This window comes from Lagopus leucura, unplaced genomic scaffold, assembly GCF_019238085.1.
Source record: "Lagopus leucura isolate 7727_CA_CO unplaced genomic scaffold, USGS_WTPT01 Super-Scaffold_100126, whole genome shotgun sequence".
Lineage (NCBI taxonomy): Eukaryota > Metazoa > Chordata > Aves > Galliformes > Phasianidae > Lagopus > Lagopus leucura.
Window position 1 is genome coordinate 230,624 of NW_024962329.1, and position 18,357 is coordinate 248,980.

Below are 18,357 nucleotides of genomic sequence, written 5' to 3' on the forward strand. Positions count from 1 at the left end.
GCTATTTTTGTGTTCAGCTGCAGTAGCCTAAACACTGCGTGTAATGTAAGCTGCAAATGCAGTCGGGGGGCTCTGGGCATTCACTGTTCTGTTTGCAGGAGCTGTCTGTAAAGCTCTGCACTTGCAGAGTTGTGGTGCAAGCATGGCGTGGCACTGGCTGCCATGGGATAGGATACTTGTATGGTTTGCTGAAGGGATGCATTAGCTGGAATTAGCAATTTTTCCTGGTGGAATTGGTGTTCCCTCCTCCATTCTTTTTTTTTTTTTTTTTTTTTTTTTCAGCAAGCTCTTCAAATACAGGTGCTTCTGTATGGCACTGATTTCCAGTTTACAGCTGGAGACAGGCACTGGGCATGTAGGAAGCTGTTCCCCTTCACATTTCTGCCAAATGATGAGTGTTTCAGTAGTCCTGCACATCAGCCTGAACTTTCCAACAGCCTCCCCCTGCCTCCCCTCGCCCCTGGCCGCAGGTGAGAAGGGCAGGAATGCCTCTTTGTTCTACCTCCCTTTTTTTTCACACAGGGCTCTAAAAATCCACAGATCTGCTCTCACAGATGCAGGATCCACACAGGAGATAATGCAAGCAGACCCCATGGAAATAATCTCCAAGCCCAGCCATAGGTGAAGAGCTTAGAGCAGAGGTTTTCTGTTTCTGCCAGGATCCTGACCAGTGCATATCATCTCCCCATGTTTCTCCACATCCCCTGGTCTGGAAGGGAGCTGGAGGCTGCAAGCAGACCCAATAGGATTCTGGAACCCAAGGTGACATCTTCTGAACTGTATGTTTTGCCATCCTGGAACTGCTGACACTATGCATTTATCTGAGTGTGTAGGGGCAACCAGAGGCTCCTCCAGCCTCTGTTCTGCCTTCCTTTCACTGGTGCCTGCTGTGCATTGGGATGCACAAAACAGCAGCCACAGATGAGATCTCTTAGCCTCATTGTTCTTGTTGGCAGTGCTGTGCCTGCTGGATTGCATTCACACCTTCATCCCAGGGACATGGAGATGTGACAGCGGCACAGCAGGTGGAATAGATCTATTCCACTATTTCTGTCCACCCCCCCCAGACAAACCTGCCACTCACAGCCACCACCCCCATCCTGCTGTTTTGATCACAGAGTCAATGGAGGCAATTGTCAAGCACTAACCAAGGCTGGGTGAATATCACTTCAATCTGCAGAGTGACAGCAGGCTGAGAGAATGCTCACAGCACGGCGATATCGCTTCCTGCACCGAGCTGTGTCTGCTCCACACACTGCAGAGGCTGGAGAAGCACTAACTCCATGCAAGGTGCCTTCCCATGAGTGCACAGAGAAACACCCCGCTCTGTCCTCTACTGTGGGCCCTGCAGACAGCCAGCAGCATGGGGATCCTTCCATACTTCAACCTTGCAGCTGTATCAATACCAACATTTACAGCGTTAAAATTACAGGCATAGTGCATCCACATGCTGTGTTCCCACCAGTGTACCATTATTTGGCCAGTGTGCTGGGAACCAGGCTGCTCACTTCCACAAGAGTGTGAAGGGAGCCCCGGTCAACCCCTCAATACAGGGAAATTTGCAGCAATCATCAAGGCATTACGTCTCCTCCAACTATAGCACACATGCTCCAACTGCAGTCTTTCCAACAGAAGCCTTGTTGGTTGAATGCCTTCTTGCTTTAATCCCTGAGGTTGCTGAAGGATGCTGCTTCATCTGATAGCATTTATGAACTGCTATAATGAGTTCTGGCTTGCTGAGATAAATTAAATCGCTCACCCAGAGGTGCAAACTTCATTAATGCCAACAGTGACTCAGATTAGCATTATTCTAGTTAGGAATATAAACAGACTGGACACATGAAAGAGCTTTGGTTGGCATTTTTTCCCCCTTTCTCTTAACCTTTCTAATTGCTGTTGATTTGTGTCTTTTGCTCTGTGTGTTCAAACTCTGTGCTTCTCCACCTCTTCAACTTCCAGGAGAAACTGTCATATGACACACCACCGTTCTGGACTGACTGGTTTAGCTGCTGACTGTCAACAGCGAGAGATATTCGGCAGTTTTGCCTGGCAAGTTTTGTGTCAAGTCAAAAAAACATGACATGTTTGTCAAGGCAAAAAAACCAAACCAAACCAAACCAAACCAAACCAAACCAAACCAAGAAAACTACTCAAAAATAGAGCTGATGAAAAATTAAAGTCCCTTCTTTCTGCTCCCGTTTAGAGTCTCACTAGGGAAAATTCCACAGTGGAAATAAGATGTTGCAGGCTGAGACAAATGGCACAGGAAAGATGTGTATGAACTAACAACACGTACCATCAAAATACAGAAAGTGTCATGGTGTGAAACAAGGAGAGCATGGATAGGCAAGACAGAATGCAGCCACTGGAAGAGCATTTTCAGGAACAAATGTGCTGGAGCCATCTGCTGCCTCCCCAGCAGTGGTGACAGTCACAGCACATCTCTCCCTGTAGCCCACTGTGAAAAGTGCCTATTATATATTTTGCAAGTGTTGCTTGCCAAAAGGTGCAGTTGCACCAAATGGGACAGCAGTGACACTGCCCCATGTGGCTCAGAGCAAAAGGTGCCCTCAGCTGCACACCTTCCGCAGAGGAAGGCAAATGCAGTTGTGCTGAGTTGCAAAGTCTCAAGTATTCAATGCAGAGGAAGATTTTCTTCATCCAATGCAGGATCCCAATAAACTCTTGGAAGCAAAAAGATGAATTCCTACTGAGATATATTCCTACTGAGGAACAGCAGAGTGCAGAGTAGTGCTCATGAGCGCTGGGTGCTGGTGTGGCAGTGTGCCTCACTCTGTGCGTCTGGGCTGTGCTCATCCCCACGCACAACGCTGATATTTATATGAGAAATGGCTGCAATTTCCTCAAAAACAAACTGCTGCATCAGTCCATTAATAAATCTGCTTTTCCTGCCAAAATATTTTAATTTCCACTTCCCCAGACTTGCTTTGTCTTCGTTGTCTCTATTTTTACCATATTTTGTGACAGATGGTTTGTCTCTGACAAATGAAGATTTGCACTTATGGTAAATCTTTCTGCAGGATGGCATGTATCAGCAGGAAAGGAACCTTTCCTTTTTCATGATTTTGCTAATTAAAAAACTGCCTGCAATTTGGATTGTTCATAACCAGGGAGAAATGGAACACAGAACTGGCTGCTGCTGTGCAGCCAGTGCTCTTGGGCAGATGACAAGCTTCCTGTCTCTGCCCACGTAACATGGCTGTGTGCATCAGACAGACGTGATTTTTAAGACTTGTGCAGAGCCAGCTAAAATGCTGTGTGCTCCCATTTTTGCTGATATTCTGCACAGGAAAAAGTCACAGTTCTTTACCGGTGCCAGACCTAGAAGGCCCAGGTGGGAAGCTGGACACTGTTGCTGCAAGAGGCATGATAAACCGCTGGCCGTTCTTGCTCCTCACCCACCTGGCCTGAAGTGATGCCCTACCTTCACCTCCTTGGCAGTGTGATCTTTGACATCTGCAATGTTCAGCACCAGCTGGGGCATGGATTGGGCCCCCTTTGCCTGCCAGATTTTATGGGTAGGAAAAAAACCACACATTTTTATTGTTGCTGAAAGCTAGAGGGAGTGGTGGGAGGACAGACGGACAGGATGTGCAGCAGCAGGAGTCTGGATCAGAAGAAAGAGGTGACGGAGCCTGAAGTGGGCTTCTCGGTAACGCCAGAGCCTCTTCCTGCGCTGCATCGCGGGGATCAACGGACGAAGGCAGCCTGGCGAGGGGCGGGCAGCCGTTCCCGAAGCCGGGAGGCGGCCGGGGGCGGAGGTGGCCGGGTGGCCCTGCCCAGCTCCAGCTCCGGTTGGTGCCGTCAGGGCCGGGGGCGCGGCCATTGCGAGCGCTGGTCCTGGTAAAGCGGCGGCGCTGCCGGCGCGGCTCCGCACCATGGAGGGACACCTGGCTCGTTGCAAGATCGTGGTGGTGGGGGACACGCAGTGCGGCAAGACGGCACTGCTCCACGTCTTCGCCAAAGACTGCTACCCGGAGGTGTGCGGGGGGCGGCGGGGGGCGGCCGGAGGCGCGGCGCGGCTCGGCTCGGCTCGGCTCGGCTCACCTCCCCTCCCTTCTCCCTACCCAGAGCTACGTGCCCACCGTTTTCGAGAACTACACGGCCAGCTTCGAGATCGACAAGCAGCGCACTGAGCTCAACATGTGGGACACCTCAGGTGGGCTCGGGGAGGGACGCGGTGGGTCTCGATGCAGCCTCTATGGGATCCGCAGCGGGCATCAAACGCTGAAATCCCTTCTCGGTATCTTTGCGCTGGATTTTGCGGCTTTCTCTCCCCCGGCCTTGGGGCTCTGCACATCGTTTTGGTGCTGACTGCATGTCGGTGCATCTCAGCCTTGACCACGTATGAGATGCAGCAGAGCACCAACAAAACCAGTTCTGGGGCTTGAGATGAGGCTGGGAAGGAATGGGGAAGCAAGCCGAGATGGGAGACCTCACCTTGGAGAGGAATGTGCTGTGGGAATATGCTGTCCTTTCATCACTCACTCCAGGAGAGTTTCTGGGCTGCTTCAGTTGTTTTTTTTTTTAATGTTTTGGTTTGGTTTTGCCTTTTTATCTGCATTCTCAGTTGTGATGCTGCAGGGAACCCTGGGCACATCTCAGCCCTCCAAAACCCTTTTCAAACTTCATGCTGCCTCTCTGGGAAGACATGAGCTGTAAGTGAACTGCTTGATGCAGAGCTAATAAAAATATTGGCATCTAGCAAAGGTTATGTGCATCCTTTAATTTACCTCTGACAACCTTTTTGGACTGCTGCGTATTCATAGCAGAACTGAATGCTGGGCTCTGGTGGTGTACATACGTAATGGACTTGCTGATGGTCTTTCCCCATAATTTTTTGACTCTTCTTAGTGCTCAAGAGTAAAAGTAAATTAAAACATTAGACAGTTTTAGGTCTTGTGCACTCAAATTCCTCACTATAATTTTACATCCATCAGATTACAGCTGTAGGATCAGCAGAGCTCTATTTTGAGCAGTGACTTTACTGATTTTTGGACGACCTTTAAGTTGTAAAATGTTTACTGAGCTTCTACTGGAGGCTTCCCAGCCTGGCAGACTTTGCTTTTGGAAATTTTTATGTCCTGAAACAAACCTGCTGCTGCCTGCTGAGTTGTGAGCCTCGGGGGTTTCCAAACTGAGAACTTCTGCAGCTGATTGGAAAGGACTGGTTGTGTTGTTTTTGTTTGATGCTCAGCAGCTTTGCTCTGAGTGTCTGCATTTGATGAGAAAAACTTCACCTTTGGAGTGTGTGGAAGCACGCTTAGTGCACTGTGTGGGGCTTTTTTTAGGAACTCTCTGGAATATTTGGCTTTGATCTTACAAATGTTAAAAGAAAATAACACGATAAAATGGCTTTAAATCTGTGTATATGCACCTGGTACCTGCATCTGATGTTGTCATACATTCATTTTTATCATTTTCAACAAAAGATATGAGTCTGTCTAGTGCTTATCTTTACAGCCAAGAGGAAATGGACTTTGATTTTTTTTCTCCCTTTTTAAGAACTTTGTTGTAGAGTTCAGTGGATAGTTTTCCAGATAAATTGCCTCCTTTTGCAGCTTTCATTTGAAATACCCAAAAGCTGTATGTCAGTAAGCAGTCCTGCAAAGCAATACGTAGCAAGTTTTTCTAGTAATCAAACTGACATTTTGAGCTACAGACTGCAAGCTGCTGCTGTATTTGCACTTCAGAGACACTTGTGAACAGCTTTTGGTAGAAAGTTTTGCGCAATAGCAAATGGAACTAACTGAGCTGAAGGGGTTGAGTGCCTGATTGCCCTCCTATTGCATATGACAGGTGCTGCGTGCACTTCCCCTTGTCTCTGCATTACCTGCCACCTCTTTTAAGCAGCTTTGTGGGCAGGGACTTGTTGTTAGTGTTGAACTTATCCTAGCAGGAGCAGGAAGGGAGATGCTGGAAATCTGCTTCCCTCTTTTATGTCTTAAATACTTTCCATCTCTTAGTTAAGTGATTGAAGCTGAAGGTCTCCAAAAATCAGCAGACAAACCTGGACAGGGACTGAAGTCAGCTGTGAGAGTGGTGAGTGCCTCCACAGATGCTCATAGCATCATCCTTCTATGGGCACCAGTGAAGGGCAGCTGCCCTGGAAAACCTGCTGCAGGGATCCCAGCCTGCCTGGCTGCTGCTAGCTCTTCTCAGTAATCCCTGCCCATGTTGGGGAGTTGTCTGCTCCCTGGATATGTAGCACTAGCTGCTGTGGGGAACTTGGGAAATACAGCCTTTAGGTGTGAATTGGCCCCTCCTCTGGTATTAGCAGATGGTGGGCAGGCAGTAAATGTAGTTAGAGAAGCACTGCCATACTGTGGGCAGGGATGGTGGGGAGCTGAATTGCTCCCACACTGTATTGGGACCTTGGATTTCTTTTAAGTATCTTGTAACCCTTGATTAGTTTTTCCAAGGCTGAAAGACAGCTGGAGGCTTAGCAGTACTGAGTCCTTCAGACAGGGCAAATACAGGCCCTCTGTGCTCACTGAAATGCCTTTGATCCAGATGCCTGTTAAGGAAAAAAGGGAGCCATGTATGAGCCTGGTGCCTCAGTACTGCCTGCATTTTGGATTTGTCTCTATTTAACTCAGTCCCACCTCCATGCACAGAGCAAAGCTGAAATTGCTCCAGGTGCCATTTTACAGTGCAATAGGAATGTCCCATCCTTCCATTTCCACTATGTGCTATTTCCTAAAGCCTCCATTAAAAAACATTTGATATCTTTGTGTGTGAGAGCAAGGTGCAGAGGAGATGGGGCAGCTGCTGTGCTCTGCTCCTTAGTGGAGGATGTCCTGTTTGCTGCTCTTTCTATTCTCATTTTGGCCAGTTCCCCCTTTGGTCAAATGTCCTTGGCACAGAAACAACTTCTCTGCAGGGCAGCGGTGTGGGGAAACACCAGCCTGATGGAATGCCTGCTGGCTGGTCGGGGCTGCTCCCAAAGGGCTGGATGCCTCCTGGACAACCAGTGCTGCTGCATGGCACCCACATGAAAGAGTTTCCATTCTGTGCAGCCTGCTTGCTGATGTGACCATTCATCATGCTTTACACAGTGCAGACGAGTTGGATTCCCGTGCTTCAATGGTGGGAAGGGTATGTAGTCATAATGGGCAATCTGGCTTCTCAGTAATGCAGCAGGTTAATTCCCCTTGTGAGCTGGTCTACCTTTTGTTTCCCTGGTGTAGAGCAGAGCTGCTGGCTATGGGATGTCTGTACTTGTGGCTTACGGGAACGCCCAGGAATGGCACTGCACCGTGTGTGTGCTCATTGCCATCTTCCAAAGTTGCTGGAGAGGACTTTTCTGCCCACACAGAACCTAAGCTGGTCCTTGGCTCTGCACTGCTGTCTGCTCTGCACTGCAGCTCGCAGCAGGGGAGTTGTGTGGCTGCCAGCCTTTTGCAGGGACTTGTGTCTGATAAGCAGATTCGCTTTCAAAACAAGAATAACATTGTAAAGTGCAAATCCCTCCCTGCCTCCCTCTTTGACTGTGCTCAGCAAACAGTATGGCTGTGTGGGAACCAACAGGCTCTGATAACAGTCTCTTCATTAGGGGAACTACCCAGGAATGTTGATGAGATTAGGGAGCTGAAAGGGGCTGAGTTTAGCAATGGCATCTCCATTGATGCTGGGGCTGGGGATTCCCAGCACGCAGCTCTGGGATTGCAATGGCTGCCTCTTCCCATGTGCTTTGAAGCAGAGAAGAATGTGGAGCTACCCTTTCCATACCAAAATAGCGCCTCCCATGCTCCCTGTTGAGGCTGGGAGCCTCGAACTGGCATACTTGTCTTCTGCCTCAGCACAAAGACATAGTTAAGCCTGAAAATATGTGTAGCTGGGTCACATTCTTAGGCAGGTCAGGAACCAGTCAGACAGAAGTTGAAAGATCTGCTGCAGAAATGCATATCCTGGACTGGGTGGAGATTGGGTCTGGAGAGACCTGACATGATGTGAGAGGAGTGGATGAGACACCAGAGTCCCTGGGGTATGTCAGACTGGGCATGATGTAGGCGCTGCATGGTACAGAAGCCGCTGCTCTCCCTGTATGTTTTGGGGGTGTCCTTTGTGCCCCAGACACCCATCAAGCAGCAGCTCCTTAGCCAGGCAATCATGTAATGCAACTGCTGAAAATCCCTGTAGGAGGGGACTCTCACCCCATCCTCTGAGCATGATGGCTTTGCCTTTCTGCCCACCTGGCACCTAGGTGCCCCTCACTGTGCCTCAGGGTTGTCCTGCAGTACTTTGTGGCAGGAAGATGTCCAGAGGAGCTGGTTGGTGCCATGCCACCAGCCCTACAGAAGAGACCTGGGTACAGCTTTCCTCTTGCCCTAGATCCTATGTATTAGACCAGTATGCAATTAAACTTCATGGGCGTGCAGATCCAGCTTTCCCTGTGGGGAGAAACCTTGTCTGGTGGGCAAGCAGCCAAGGAGAAAGCTGCTGCTTGTGCACAGCAAACTGGAAATGTGTAGCATTGCATAAAGATAATTTGTGCTCACTCAACCCACAGATATGTTCCTCAAAGTCAGAGGTCTGTGGGAATTGGTTGCCACTCCTAGTCCTTTTTACACCCAATAAAATGATGACAAACAGGTTGAGGCAATGCCAACTGCCCTTGTGATGTGGCAAAAGTGCCTGGAAGGGACTTCTGGTTCCTGTTTGCCTCCCTTGTCAGCTGCCATGGGTGTGATTGTTAGCACCCTTGAGTAGAGCCCCACCAGGCACTAAGGCTGTGCTCCCGCCTCAAGGGCTCAGTGATGCTACCCTAGGGTTGCTATTAGGGGCTTCTTCAGAGAGCTGCCTCCCTGTCACTGGCGAGAGGAGCCCAGGATGCCACCTCAGCCCCTGCAAACACCATTCCCTTCATCTTGATCATGTCCATTCAGAGACATGGCAGCTAGGCTGCTTAGCAGTTTAGTGGTGTTTTTTAATGCACATCACAAGAATTAGGAGCAGAGGTTAATTGTCCAAGCTGATTAGCTGTTATTTCAGTCATGCACTTCCCAGATGATTGCTTGCTCTGTGTCATGAAATAGTTTGCTCCTTTCCTGAACTGCTGGGCTTTGCAGTCATGTTGCACATGTAATAGACAGGTCACAATTCAGTATCAGAAATGCTGTGTCAGAGTGCTGGGGCTCAGAGGACTACACTATGGAATTCCCTCTGCTGCTTTTTATCTCCCTCTTCCTGGAGTTTTGTGTCCAGTTCTGGAGCCCCCAGCACAAGACAGACGTGGAGTTGGAGCAGGTCCAGAGGAGGGACACAAAAATGATTGGAGAGCTCGGAGGGACAGGCTGAGAGAGCTGGGGCTCTTCAGCCTGGAGAAGAGAAGGCTCCAAGGAGACCTTACAGTGGCCTTCCATTGCCTGGAAGGGGCCTACAGGAAAGCTGTGGAGGAACATTTTATAAGAAATTCTTCACTGTGAGGGTGGTGAGACACTGGAAAAGGTTGCCCAGTGAGGTTGTGGATGCCCTCTCCCTGGAAGCATTCAAGGCCAGGCTGGATGGGGGTTGGAGCAACCTGGTCTAGAGGGAGGTATCCCTGCCTATAGCAGGGGGTTGGAACTAGATGATCTTAAAGCTCCTTTCCAACCCAAACCATTCTAGGATTCCAGCTTGGGTTGGATTCCTCATCTCCTCTTTGGGCCACCTTCCTCTGGCAGGAAGGGCTTTGTTCCAGGGCAAGCTCACCTGTTGACCCCAATCCTGCTGCTTGTGGAACCCCCATTGTGAGGCTTGGCCATACTCCAGATTGTGAGGTGGTCATAATCTCTGTTTCTGCCTTTAAAGGGGTTTCTGAAATCTGAAGGGGATGCAGCAGTGAAAACTCTGGCTGTAATGGAAATGGATGCTCCAGGAAGGAAACCACCATTGGCCTCGCCTTGCTGTATTACTGCTGCAACTTGGGAGACCTCGGTTCTGATCAGGGACAGCAGGGCACTTTATCAGCCTGCCATGCCACCTTTAGCTGATCGTAGCTGTTTGTCACTCTTGGTCTGCTTTGCTCTCTCTTCAGTCTCTATTGTCACTAATTGCTGCTGCATTCAGATCCTTGACCTCCAGGTGGTCGAAGCCTGGCTTCAGATCATGGTGCTGTCAGTGCTGTCATTATATCTTGGCTTTTGTCTCCAGTGCTTAAATTCCTGTCTCTTTCACTTGTCATTGCACTGCACTGGACTCTAACAAGCACAGTGTTAGTGTCAGAAATGTGTTCTTTTTTTTAATATCAGTGGGATCTGCATTATCCTCAGGGACCCTTGGCCATTGAGCCCTGCTTCTTGGGGACCTGTGGGCAGCTCAGGAACCACGCTGTACTTCGTCCTTCCCAACCAGAACCAGCCACTGTCTTGCTTTCAGGAGAAAGGGTTCAATTTGTCCAATTTCACACTGGGAGGATGAAGTTAGTCACTGAATTCATGTTGTCTCCTCAGTGTGCACAGTTTTAGCCTGGGAAGCCAAGTCCATTTAATTTCCAGGCCTCCTGTTTATAAAGCCCAACAGCATTAACGATACAGGGAACAAGAAGAGTGTTTGTATATCCTTGTCTGTTGTACATCAGGCACACAGAGCCATTGCTCTTCAAATGCTGCTTTTGCAAAGGCACTCCAGATGTCCCAAGGAAAGAAACTGTACTGGTGGGTCCTCGTAAGCAAGTGATGTGCCCCAAAAAACACCTTACTGGGGCAGTCCACTTGCTGCAGGTGTCCTGGAGGGTTTGTCGTGTGTGAGGAGACAGCGGTGGGGATTTGGCTGCCCCACACAGGGTCCATGTTCTGTGTTTGGTCACTTCATGAAGCTGCATCCTGTTCTATCTTCCACCAGGGAGCTACTGTGACAAACCCATGTCCTGCCTGCTTCCACAAGTTCCCTATGCTCAAGCTGAGTATGGGGACCACAGAATAACAATTCATTTCATAGTCTGCCAGCAGGAGGACAAAGGGATGCGTCTTGACCCTTGGGGCTATTTAACTGCTGCTCTCAAATGTTCCCTGAAGCTGAATTCCTTTTTTGCCCTCTACTGCAAACTGTCACTATTCCTTTGGGCTTATTTCCCCTTCACTAGTGGTTTGGGTGACTCTGTGCCCCCACATTACATCTGCAGAGGAAATGCTAGCTCTGAAGCATCCTTGCTGTCTTGGAGAAGCAGCTGAGATTTTTGTGGGCTCATCATGGGGACTGGGCTCTTTCCTTGCCCAGGGTGTCCAGGACAGCTGTCACTTCTGTCTCTCCCATTCACCATCAGGTTTTCAATCCAGCGTTTTTCTGCTTTGCTCCAGTGAGGAGACAGTAGCTGAACTGTTCAATGGGACAGGCCCTTTCTCGTGCAGATGTGTTGCTTGCACCAGGGTAGGGGAGCCTACCATGCCCTCTGTCCATTGCTGTCCCCATCGATGGTGACAGCTTCCTGCACCTTTTTTTCAGTCTTAAAGGCCTGATATAAATAAAATATATTATTAACACTTTCATGATCGCCTGTCCTAGCAGAGGAGCTACTAATCACAAAAGCCATAACATTCACTGTCACTCTATGAAGTACTAACACGCCTGGAGCACTGCCATGGGGAAAGCATGTGGTGATGGGTCAGGAGTTTGGGCCAGAGCTTGATCCTCTGTCTGAGAGCAGCATCATTATCCCAGTGCCAGGCTGCTGTACCAACCTCTGAATTTCAGATAACAACAATGTGGATTTTATTTTTATTTGTTTTTGGCATTTGGCTTGCTCCAGTTTTCTCTCTTCAATCACAAACAAATGTACTAGGTCCTGTTTCTTGCAGACCTGAGTGCCAAGTTGGAGAACAATTCACGCAGAACAGGAAGGCTGGATCTACAGTAGTGCAAGTCTTAAGTGCATATGTGCTTGGAGGTGCCAGTGTGTGGGGCTCTAGGGTGCCTTGCAGGAATGGCTGAAAGGTACTGAGCACTCAGAACCCACAAATCCAGAGATCTGGAGCTGAGGGAATTGGGATGTTTGTGTTTTGTCCTCATCAAAAAATAACAGATTCAAAAATTAGAATGATCAACCAAAGAGAATATCCTGATTCATCAGAGAGAAAGCTGGGGATGATGTAAGTCTGGCGCACAGCACTGCTGGGCACTCTGACTGTTGGTCTCTTAGACTGGGGAAGGAACTTCAGGAAGACATTGGTGTTGATCAGCTGTCAGTGAGCAGAGCTATCGATGGGGTCGGGACCATTCCTGTCCCTTGGAGCTAGGAGCAGAAAGTTAGAGCATACAGAGGCAATTTTGATCTCATTAACAAAATGATGCTCTTGACCTGGGGCAGATAATCCTTCCCTTCCTTTTGCCATCTCAGCAGCTGCCCAACTCTGTCTTGACACCAGGCTAGGGGTTTGTGGGATGGGTGGTAACCAACCGTGCTGGCTGCACTCTGCTGCACTGTGTGCTCTGCCAGTGCATTCTGTGATGTGCTGGAGAAAGCAGCAGGTTGCTACGATACAGCTTGCTGTAGCAATGTCTGAGCTGAAAGGAGCCAAAACCAATCTCTACAAAAGGAGCATTCCGGGGCTGGGAGGAGGTCAGATTTATCTGCAGTGTTTATGTGAAGTGGAGGAGCAACTGGGAGAGGATGTGCATGGAAGTGCTTCCCTCCCACCTGCCTGGGGCAGCTGTGCATGGGAAGGGCACAGTTCTGATAAAGGGTCTGACACATCTGAGCATGCAGATCAGTGCTGAGTCTTGAATCCCTTTAGGCAAACCTGCATCTGGAACGAGAATGTAAGCTTGGTCTGAAGGGCAGCTTGGTGCTGCAGAGCTGGGTGCTGCCAACAAAAGCACTGAGTCACTCGTAAGATGGGACTGCTCATGGGGCCAGCTCTGTCCAACAGAAGATGAAGCATTCTTAGCTTGAAGCAGGGTCAGAGATCTCCAGGGTTTGCTGTGCCCCAGCCTGCATCCCCTGTCCCCACGCTGGTCCAGGCACCCCAGGCACTGACTCCACACACAAAACATGACTTTCCCTCTACAAAGAGGTCTGGACTCTGCAGAGCTCACAGTCTGTTTCTACCATGCTGGATGCCAGCTGTTTCTCATTCCACTGACTTTACAGGGACAAAAAACTGTGCTGTATTTTTTCTCACTCGTGTCTGTGGGGACTGCAGCAGCAGAATGTCCCTGGAGCTGGCTTTGCTGCGAACCCAAAGGCACATGGGGTGCTGGCATGCCTGCTCTGTGAGTGGTGTGGAGCATCCCCTGTGCCTGCATCCTGCTTCCAAGGAGGCAGACTGAACAATGGATGGCATCTCTGCTTCCCTTTTTCATACATAAACAGCTGCTTCTCACCCCTCCAGGAAGTTTAAGCCATTGTGAAGCCAAATACAAAACTGAAACAAATGTTTTTTAAGCAGCAACAAACTGATTGTTCCATTACTGCTTAGTGGGGCGTTTCATACAGAATACACTTCAAACAAAAACATTATGGGATGATGGCTTTAACATCTGAAATTCACACTGAGGGGTTGTACATACAGACATGGATATGTGTACATGGCAGAGCTGTGCAGGATTTCACCCGGGCTATATTCTACTCCCTGGGAAATCCTGCAGAATGCAGCATCATTTCCTCCAATTCAGAACTTGTTCACCAAATCCTTGCACATCTTTTATGCACAAGCAAACAAAAAGAATCTGACTTTTCCCAGCATAAATCCAGAGCAGAAAGTTCTTTTTTTTACCTATCTTAAATTCTCACAATTGTTGTGAGCAAGCTCCTCTGTAAAAAGATACTGAGAAGATTCAAACACAGCAGTAGCCCTGCTCATGGCCTGCCTTCTCTCAACTACACCTTCCAACTGTTAGGAGCACAGCAACTGTATGACAAGTGATGGATTCATGTGCAAGCATGGCAACCCTTCCAAGCTCCCCATCCTGTAGATATCCAGCATGCCCAACAGCACAGTTTACCACCTCTTGCTTGCTAGATGCTCACATGTGGCCATGTCCCAATTCTTGCTGGAACTATGGACTTACAGAGACAGCTGAGGCTCCTCACCTGCCCCAACAGGCGTCAAGCAGCCCATGGATGAGAATTTCTGCTGACTGATTTTCTCTCTGCAGGCTCAGCCTATTATGATAATGTTCGTCCATTGGCATACCCAGACTCAGATGCCGTGCTCATCTGCTTTGATATCAGCCGCCCAGAAACCTTGGACAGTGTGCTCAAGAAGGTGAGTGCCCAGGGTGTTTGGGCTGGGATGGAGCCCTGCATCCCCTACTGCTGCCATCAGGGCCAAAAGCTCCCTTGGCTAGAGTTTGCCTGCTGCAGTTGGCCTTGATCTTTAGCAGAAAGCAAGATATTTCTTTGACTGCAAGGAGTACCATGAGTGATGCAGCTCACTGCAGTATGCAGTGCTTCTGTTGATCTGCCTTTTTGCACACATGCAAACATGGGAACGGAGAGATGTAAGGCATCTGTTGTGTTTCTCATGTCAGCAGGGGGCTTCAGTGTTTTGGCAAGGGGACAAAAGCCCTCCAGGTAGCTCAGTCCAGGGCTTAGTTGAACTCCAAGACAGCTCCCAGCACCCAGCTCAGGAGCCAGAAGTCTTTCATGGGGATTGGAAGCATCTGCTGCTCATGATAACAGGGTAATAACACAAGCAAATCTCTTGTACCTTAATGAGATGCAAGCCCATCAATAATTAGCTGGGGTTGGGCTTTATCAGTGTCTGTCTGCTCCTCGTGTGAGCCTGCTTTGCTCTCTGCAAGATCTTTCCTGCATGGCTGCACAGATACTTCCAATGCTGTTAGCGGTGTCTGTTTGATAAAGCAACTTTTAATCCCTGTGTCACATGGCATTTCTTAAGTGCCTCTGAGCAGATGCCTTGTTTCCTCTGGTGCAGGCTTACAGCCTACGGAGGTAAGTCACATTCCTAAGATACCATGAAGTTGAAATAGGATTTAGCTTCTTCTGATACCAGGCAAGTAAGGAGAATAACATTCTCTATTCAAGCTGTAGGCAAAGATGCTAATTCAGCAGAGGAAATCTTTATTATTGCTGCCCTTCTGCTACCTGGCTTGTCTTCACAGCATGTACAATTGAAAGGAAGGAGCCACTCAAAAGGATGGAAGCAGCTTTTAATTTTCCACAAAGTGGGTTTTCACAAGATGGCACCTCTGTTCTGACAAAGCTTGATGGTTCTGCAAACCTTGAGCTCCCCACATATTGTCAGGCATGGGAGAAGTGGGTCATGGTGCAGAAAACTGGCCCAGAAGCACCATCTTGGCAGGGATTTCCATCCTTTGGATAAATTTGGGTGTTTGGATTTCTGCTCCAAATGAACTGCAGCATCCTCCTTTTATGGCTGTTTCTGGTGGCAGAGGGGGTCCTGGTAGATAAATTCCGCAGCAGGAAAGGGATCTGTAGGACACAGAGTGGAGTATATCTCCAGCTGGAAAACACCATTTTTTTCCTCATAATTTGCAGTTGTTTTTGTTCTGATATTCAATGAAACTTGTGTCATTGCTGGCGCTTCCTTTCCCCACTAGGTTCTGGAAACTGGGCTGTGGGTTGGGTTTTCTTCCCCTTCTAATTGCCTGGGGTGTATGCCTAACTGTCAGCCAGTATAGCAGGAACTGCTTGTACCAAGAGACATCTTCAGCCAGTGGGAATCTCTATTTGTCATCTGCTTGCTGCTCCAGAAGCACTAAATGGGTGCTCAGGGTGCTGGCACACTGCTGGGGCTGTGCAGGTCTCTCCAGCCCCGGTCAATGGGTTTACTTACCATTGCAGACACCTCACTGCATATTGAAGCTTTTTTGAAGCTCTGAAAGGTACTATTAGTGAAGAAAGTGCATGCTTGACCTGGCCTTCTTTCCTTCCTTCAGTCTTGCAGGCGACAGCAACTTGAATGCAGCACGTTTGCCAGGGTATATCTGGACCAAGTGAGCAAAAAGTTAATCTGAGAGGCACTCCAACCATTTTTATCATTGCCTGTGGCAGTTGTTAAGGAAGAGCTAATTGGCTTCCAAACAGCTGTGACTCCAGTTTGGAAAATCCTCCCACGGAAGGCTTCCAAGGCAAAGGCAACGTATTGTTATGGTTCCAGGGAGCAGCTCTGGTGAACCCCAGCTGAGCTTTGTAGCTCCAACCTTGACCCTTTTGTAGGCTGTCCATTGTCACACAGCTTCTGGCACAGCTGTGCACCTTCTCTCTCTTGTCTTCGCTGCAGTGGCAAGGGGAGACTCAGGAGTTCTGCCCCAGTGCGAAGATCGTGTTGGTGGGCTGCAAGCTGGACATGCGGACAGACCTGAACACGCTGCGGGAGCTTTCCAAGCAGCGCCTCATCCCAGTGACACATGAGCAGGTGGGTTTTGGTAGCTGCTTTCCTCCTGCACCTCCTCAGATAAGTTAGCTCAGCAGCACTGGTCTTGGTCTGAAGCTGACCAGATCTTGGCTCAGGTACTCTGAGCTTGCAGCACTCTTCTCCCCTGCCCTGGGCACATTGGCAGTGCTCTGCTGAACCACCTCCTGGTTTGCAGCCAGGAAGCCTTTCACTAAAGCTAGTGGAGATGCCCAGCTTAATAACTTGGACTGACTAAAGTAGAATGAGTGTGTTTCTGCACCTCCTTGTTGGGCATAGCTGGGGTGGGGACAAAGACACAGGCTGGGAACTGCTGGGAGCTGCTGCAGTCACCAGCACAGGGTCGCAGACTCTGATGCAGCTGCAGTTGCTCTGTCCTAACCTCATTCCTCCTTCTTTCCCCAATCTCTGGGTCTCAGGGCAGTGCTCTGGCACGGCAGATTGGGGCAGTGGCCTACGCTGAGTGCTCCTCCAAGGTGTCGGAGGACAGCGTGCGGGATGTCTTCCATGTTACCACCCTTGCCTCGGTCAACAGGATACACAAGAACCTGAAGCGCTCCAACTCCAAACGGGGACTGAAGCGGGCATCACAGATGCCCAGCAGGACGAACTTACTGAATGACACGGAGATCAGGAAAGACCGAGCCAAGAGCTGTTCCATCATGTGAAAAACAGTCTGTAAATAACATATGTGTGTTGTCCATTTTGTACAGTAACTGGCCAAGACCAGGGCATGGTGCTGGCTGTAGGAGCCAGCTTGCCTTTCTGAAGCCTTTCTTAGTCCGTAGGGCTGAGCAAAGGTCCCAGCTGCAAACTAGGGTGCAGGAGGCACCCTGTACTGCCAAGATCTCTGGGTCAGCTGCTGCGGTGCTGATTGCTTGGGAGAAAGGAACCACTTGACAGAGAAGCATTCAGTCGCTGGAAGGTCTACGGTTGGATGAAACAAAGCACGAGAGAGTGATGCTGCATGCATGCCATTCTCCTGTCCCCATGGCCCAGCCTCTGGGTGACATATGGTGGTGGGACCTGGGCTGGAGGCTGGGAGAGGGGGGAACTGCAAGCAGCAGAATGACTGGGAGAAAGTCCTCTTCCAATCTGCCTTTAGAAGAAAAGCATTATTTGAACTGTTTGCTATCTGTGGTTGGACTGGATGGCAAGCCACCAAGAAAGCACCCTGGGGAGGAAGTATAACCTGATATGCACCATGCTGATCACCTCCTGGGAGACTATAGATAGGTAGCTTTTCTCATGGTACTTCAGATACTTGAATTCTATTCCAAAACCAACAGAGCAGATCTGGCTGCAAGGTCTGTCCCCATAGATGCATCTTGAAAATTGTGGTTCCCTTCAGCAAGCAAATGTCACTCAAGAGCTTGTGCCTCGCTTCTGCCAGCCTGGATCCTCATCAGGCTGCTCACTGCCACAGGCAGCTGCACCTCCAGGCACACAGTGTCCTGAAAAGCAGACTGCAATCACTCTCCATGTCCTCTCCTCCACCCATGTTGAACTGCAGATTGTGTTCCACAATGCTGTGTTTGTCTGGTACGAGACACAAAAAGGATTAAATGTGTCTCTGCACCCTGACTCCACTGCAGCAGTGGGAAGAAAGGTGCTCCCTGCCCATTTTGTATGGTGGTACAGCCTGCTGCCGACACCTCTCATTGCTTCTGCTGCTACCCTCTCTAAATGCCTTTAACAACAGTGTTAGCCTTGATCTAATGACACGTAGACACTTTATGGAAAAAAAAGTCTGTTCCATTGCCAGATCCAGCTGTGTCGATGAGCTACAGAAAAGAAATAAACATTGTTGGAAAAAGCACAGTGCTTGACTCTGTTCATTTTTAATAGTCATCCTTTCAAAATACCTTACCACCTAGTTTCTATTTGTGTCCTCATGGCTCACTCTAACTCCTGACATACATTCATGCACACTTGAACAGAAGACAGAGAGGCCTTAGCTGCATGTATTCATTTTGGAGTCGAAACATCTTTCTTGAATAACCTCTCATTCCATCCT

At 49.1% G+C, this 18,357-nt stretch overlaps 1 protein-coding gene across 1 annotated transcript; it reads left to right on the top strand.

Moving 5' to 3' along the window:
* Positions 1-3,851: 3,851 nt before the first annotated feature.
* Positions 3,852-18,157, top strand: RND2 (Rho family GTPase 2). The gene is made up of 5 exons (XM_042887928.1): positions 3,852-4,001; positions 4,093-4,180; positions 14,098-14,207; positions 16,209-16,343; positions 16,760-18,157. The coding sequence occupies exons 1-5, from the start codon at positions 3,900-3,902 to the stop codon at positions 17,006-17,008; spliced, it is 684 nt and encodes a 227-aa protein (XP_042743862.1). The 5' UTR covers positions 3,852-3,899; the 3' UTR covers positions 17,009-18,157.
* Positions 18,158-18,357: the final 200 nt, after the last annotated feature.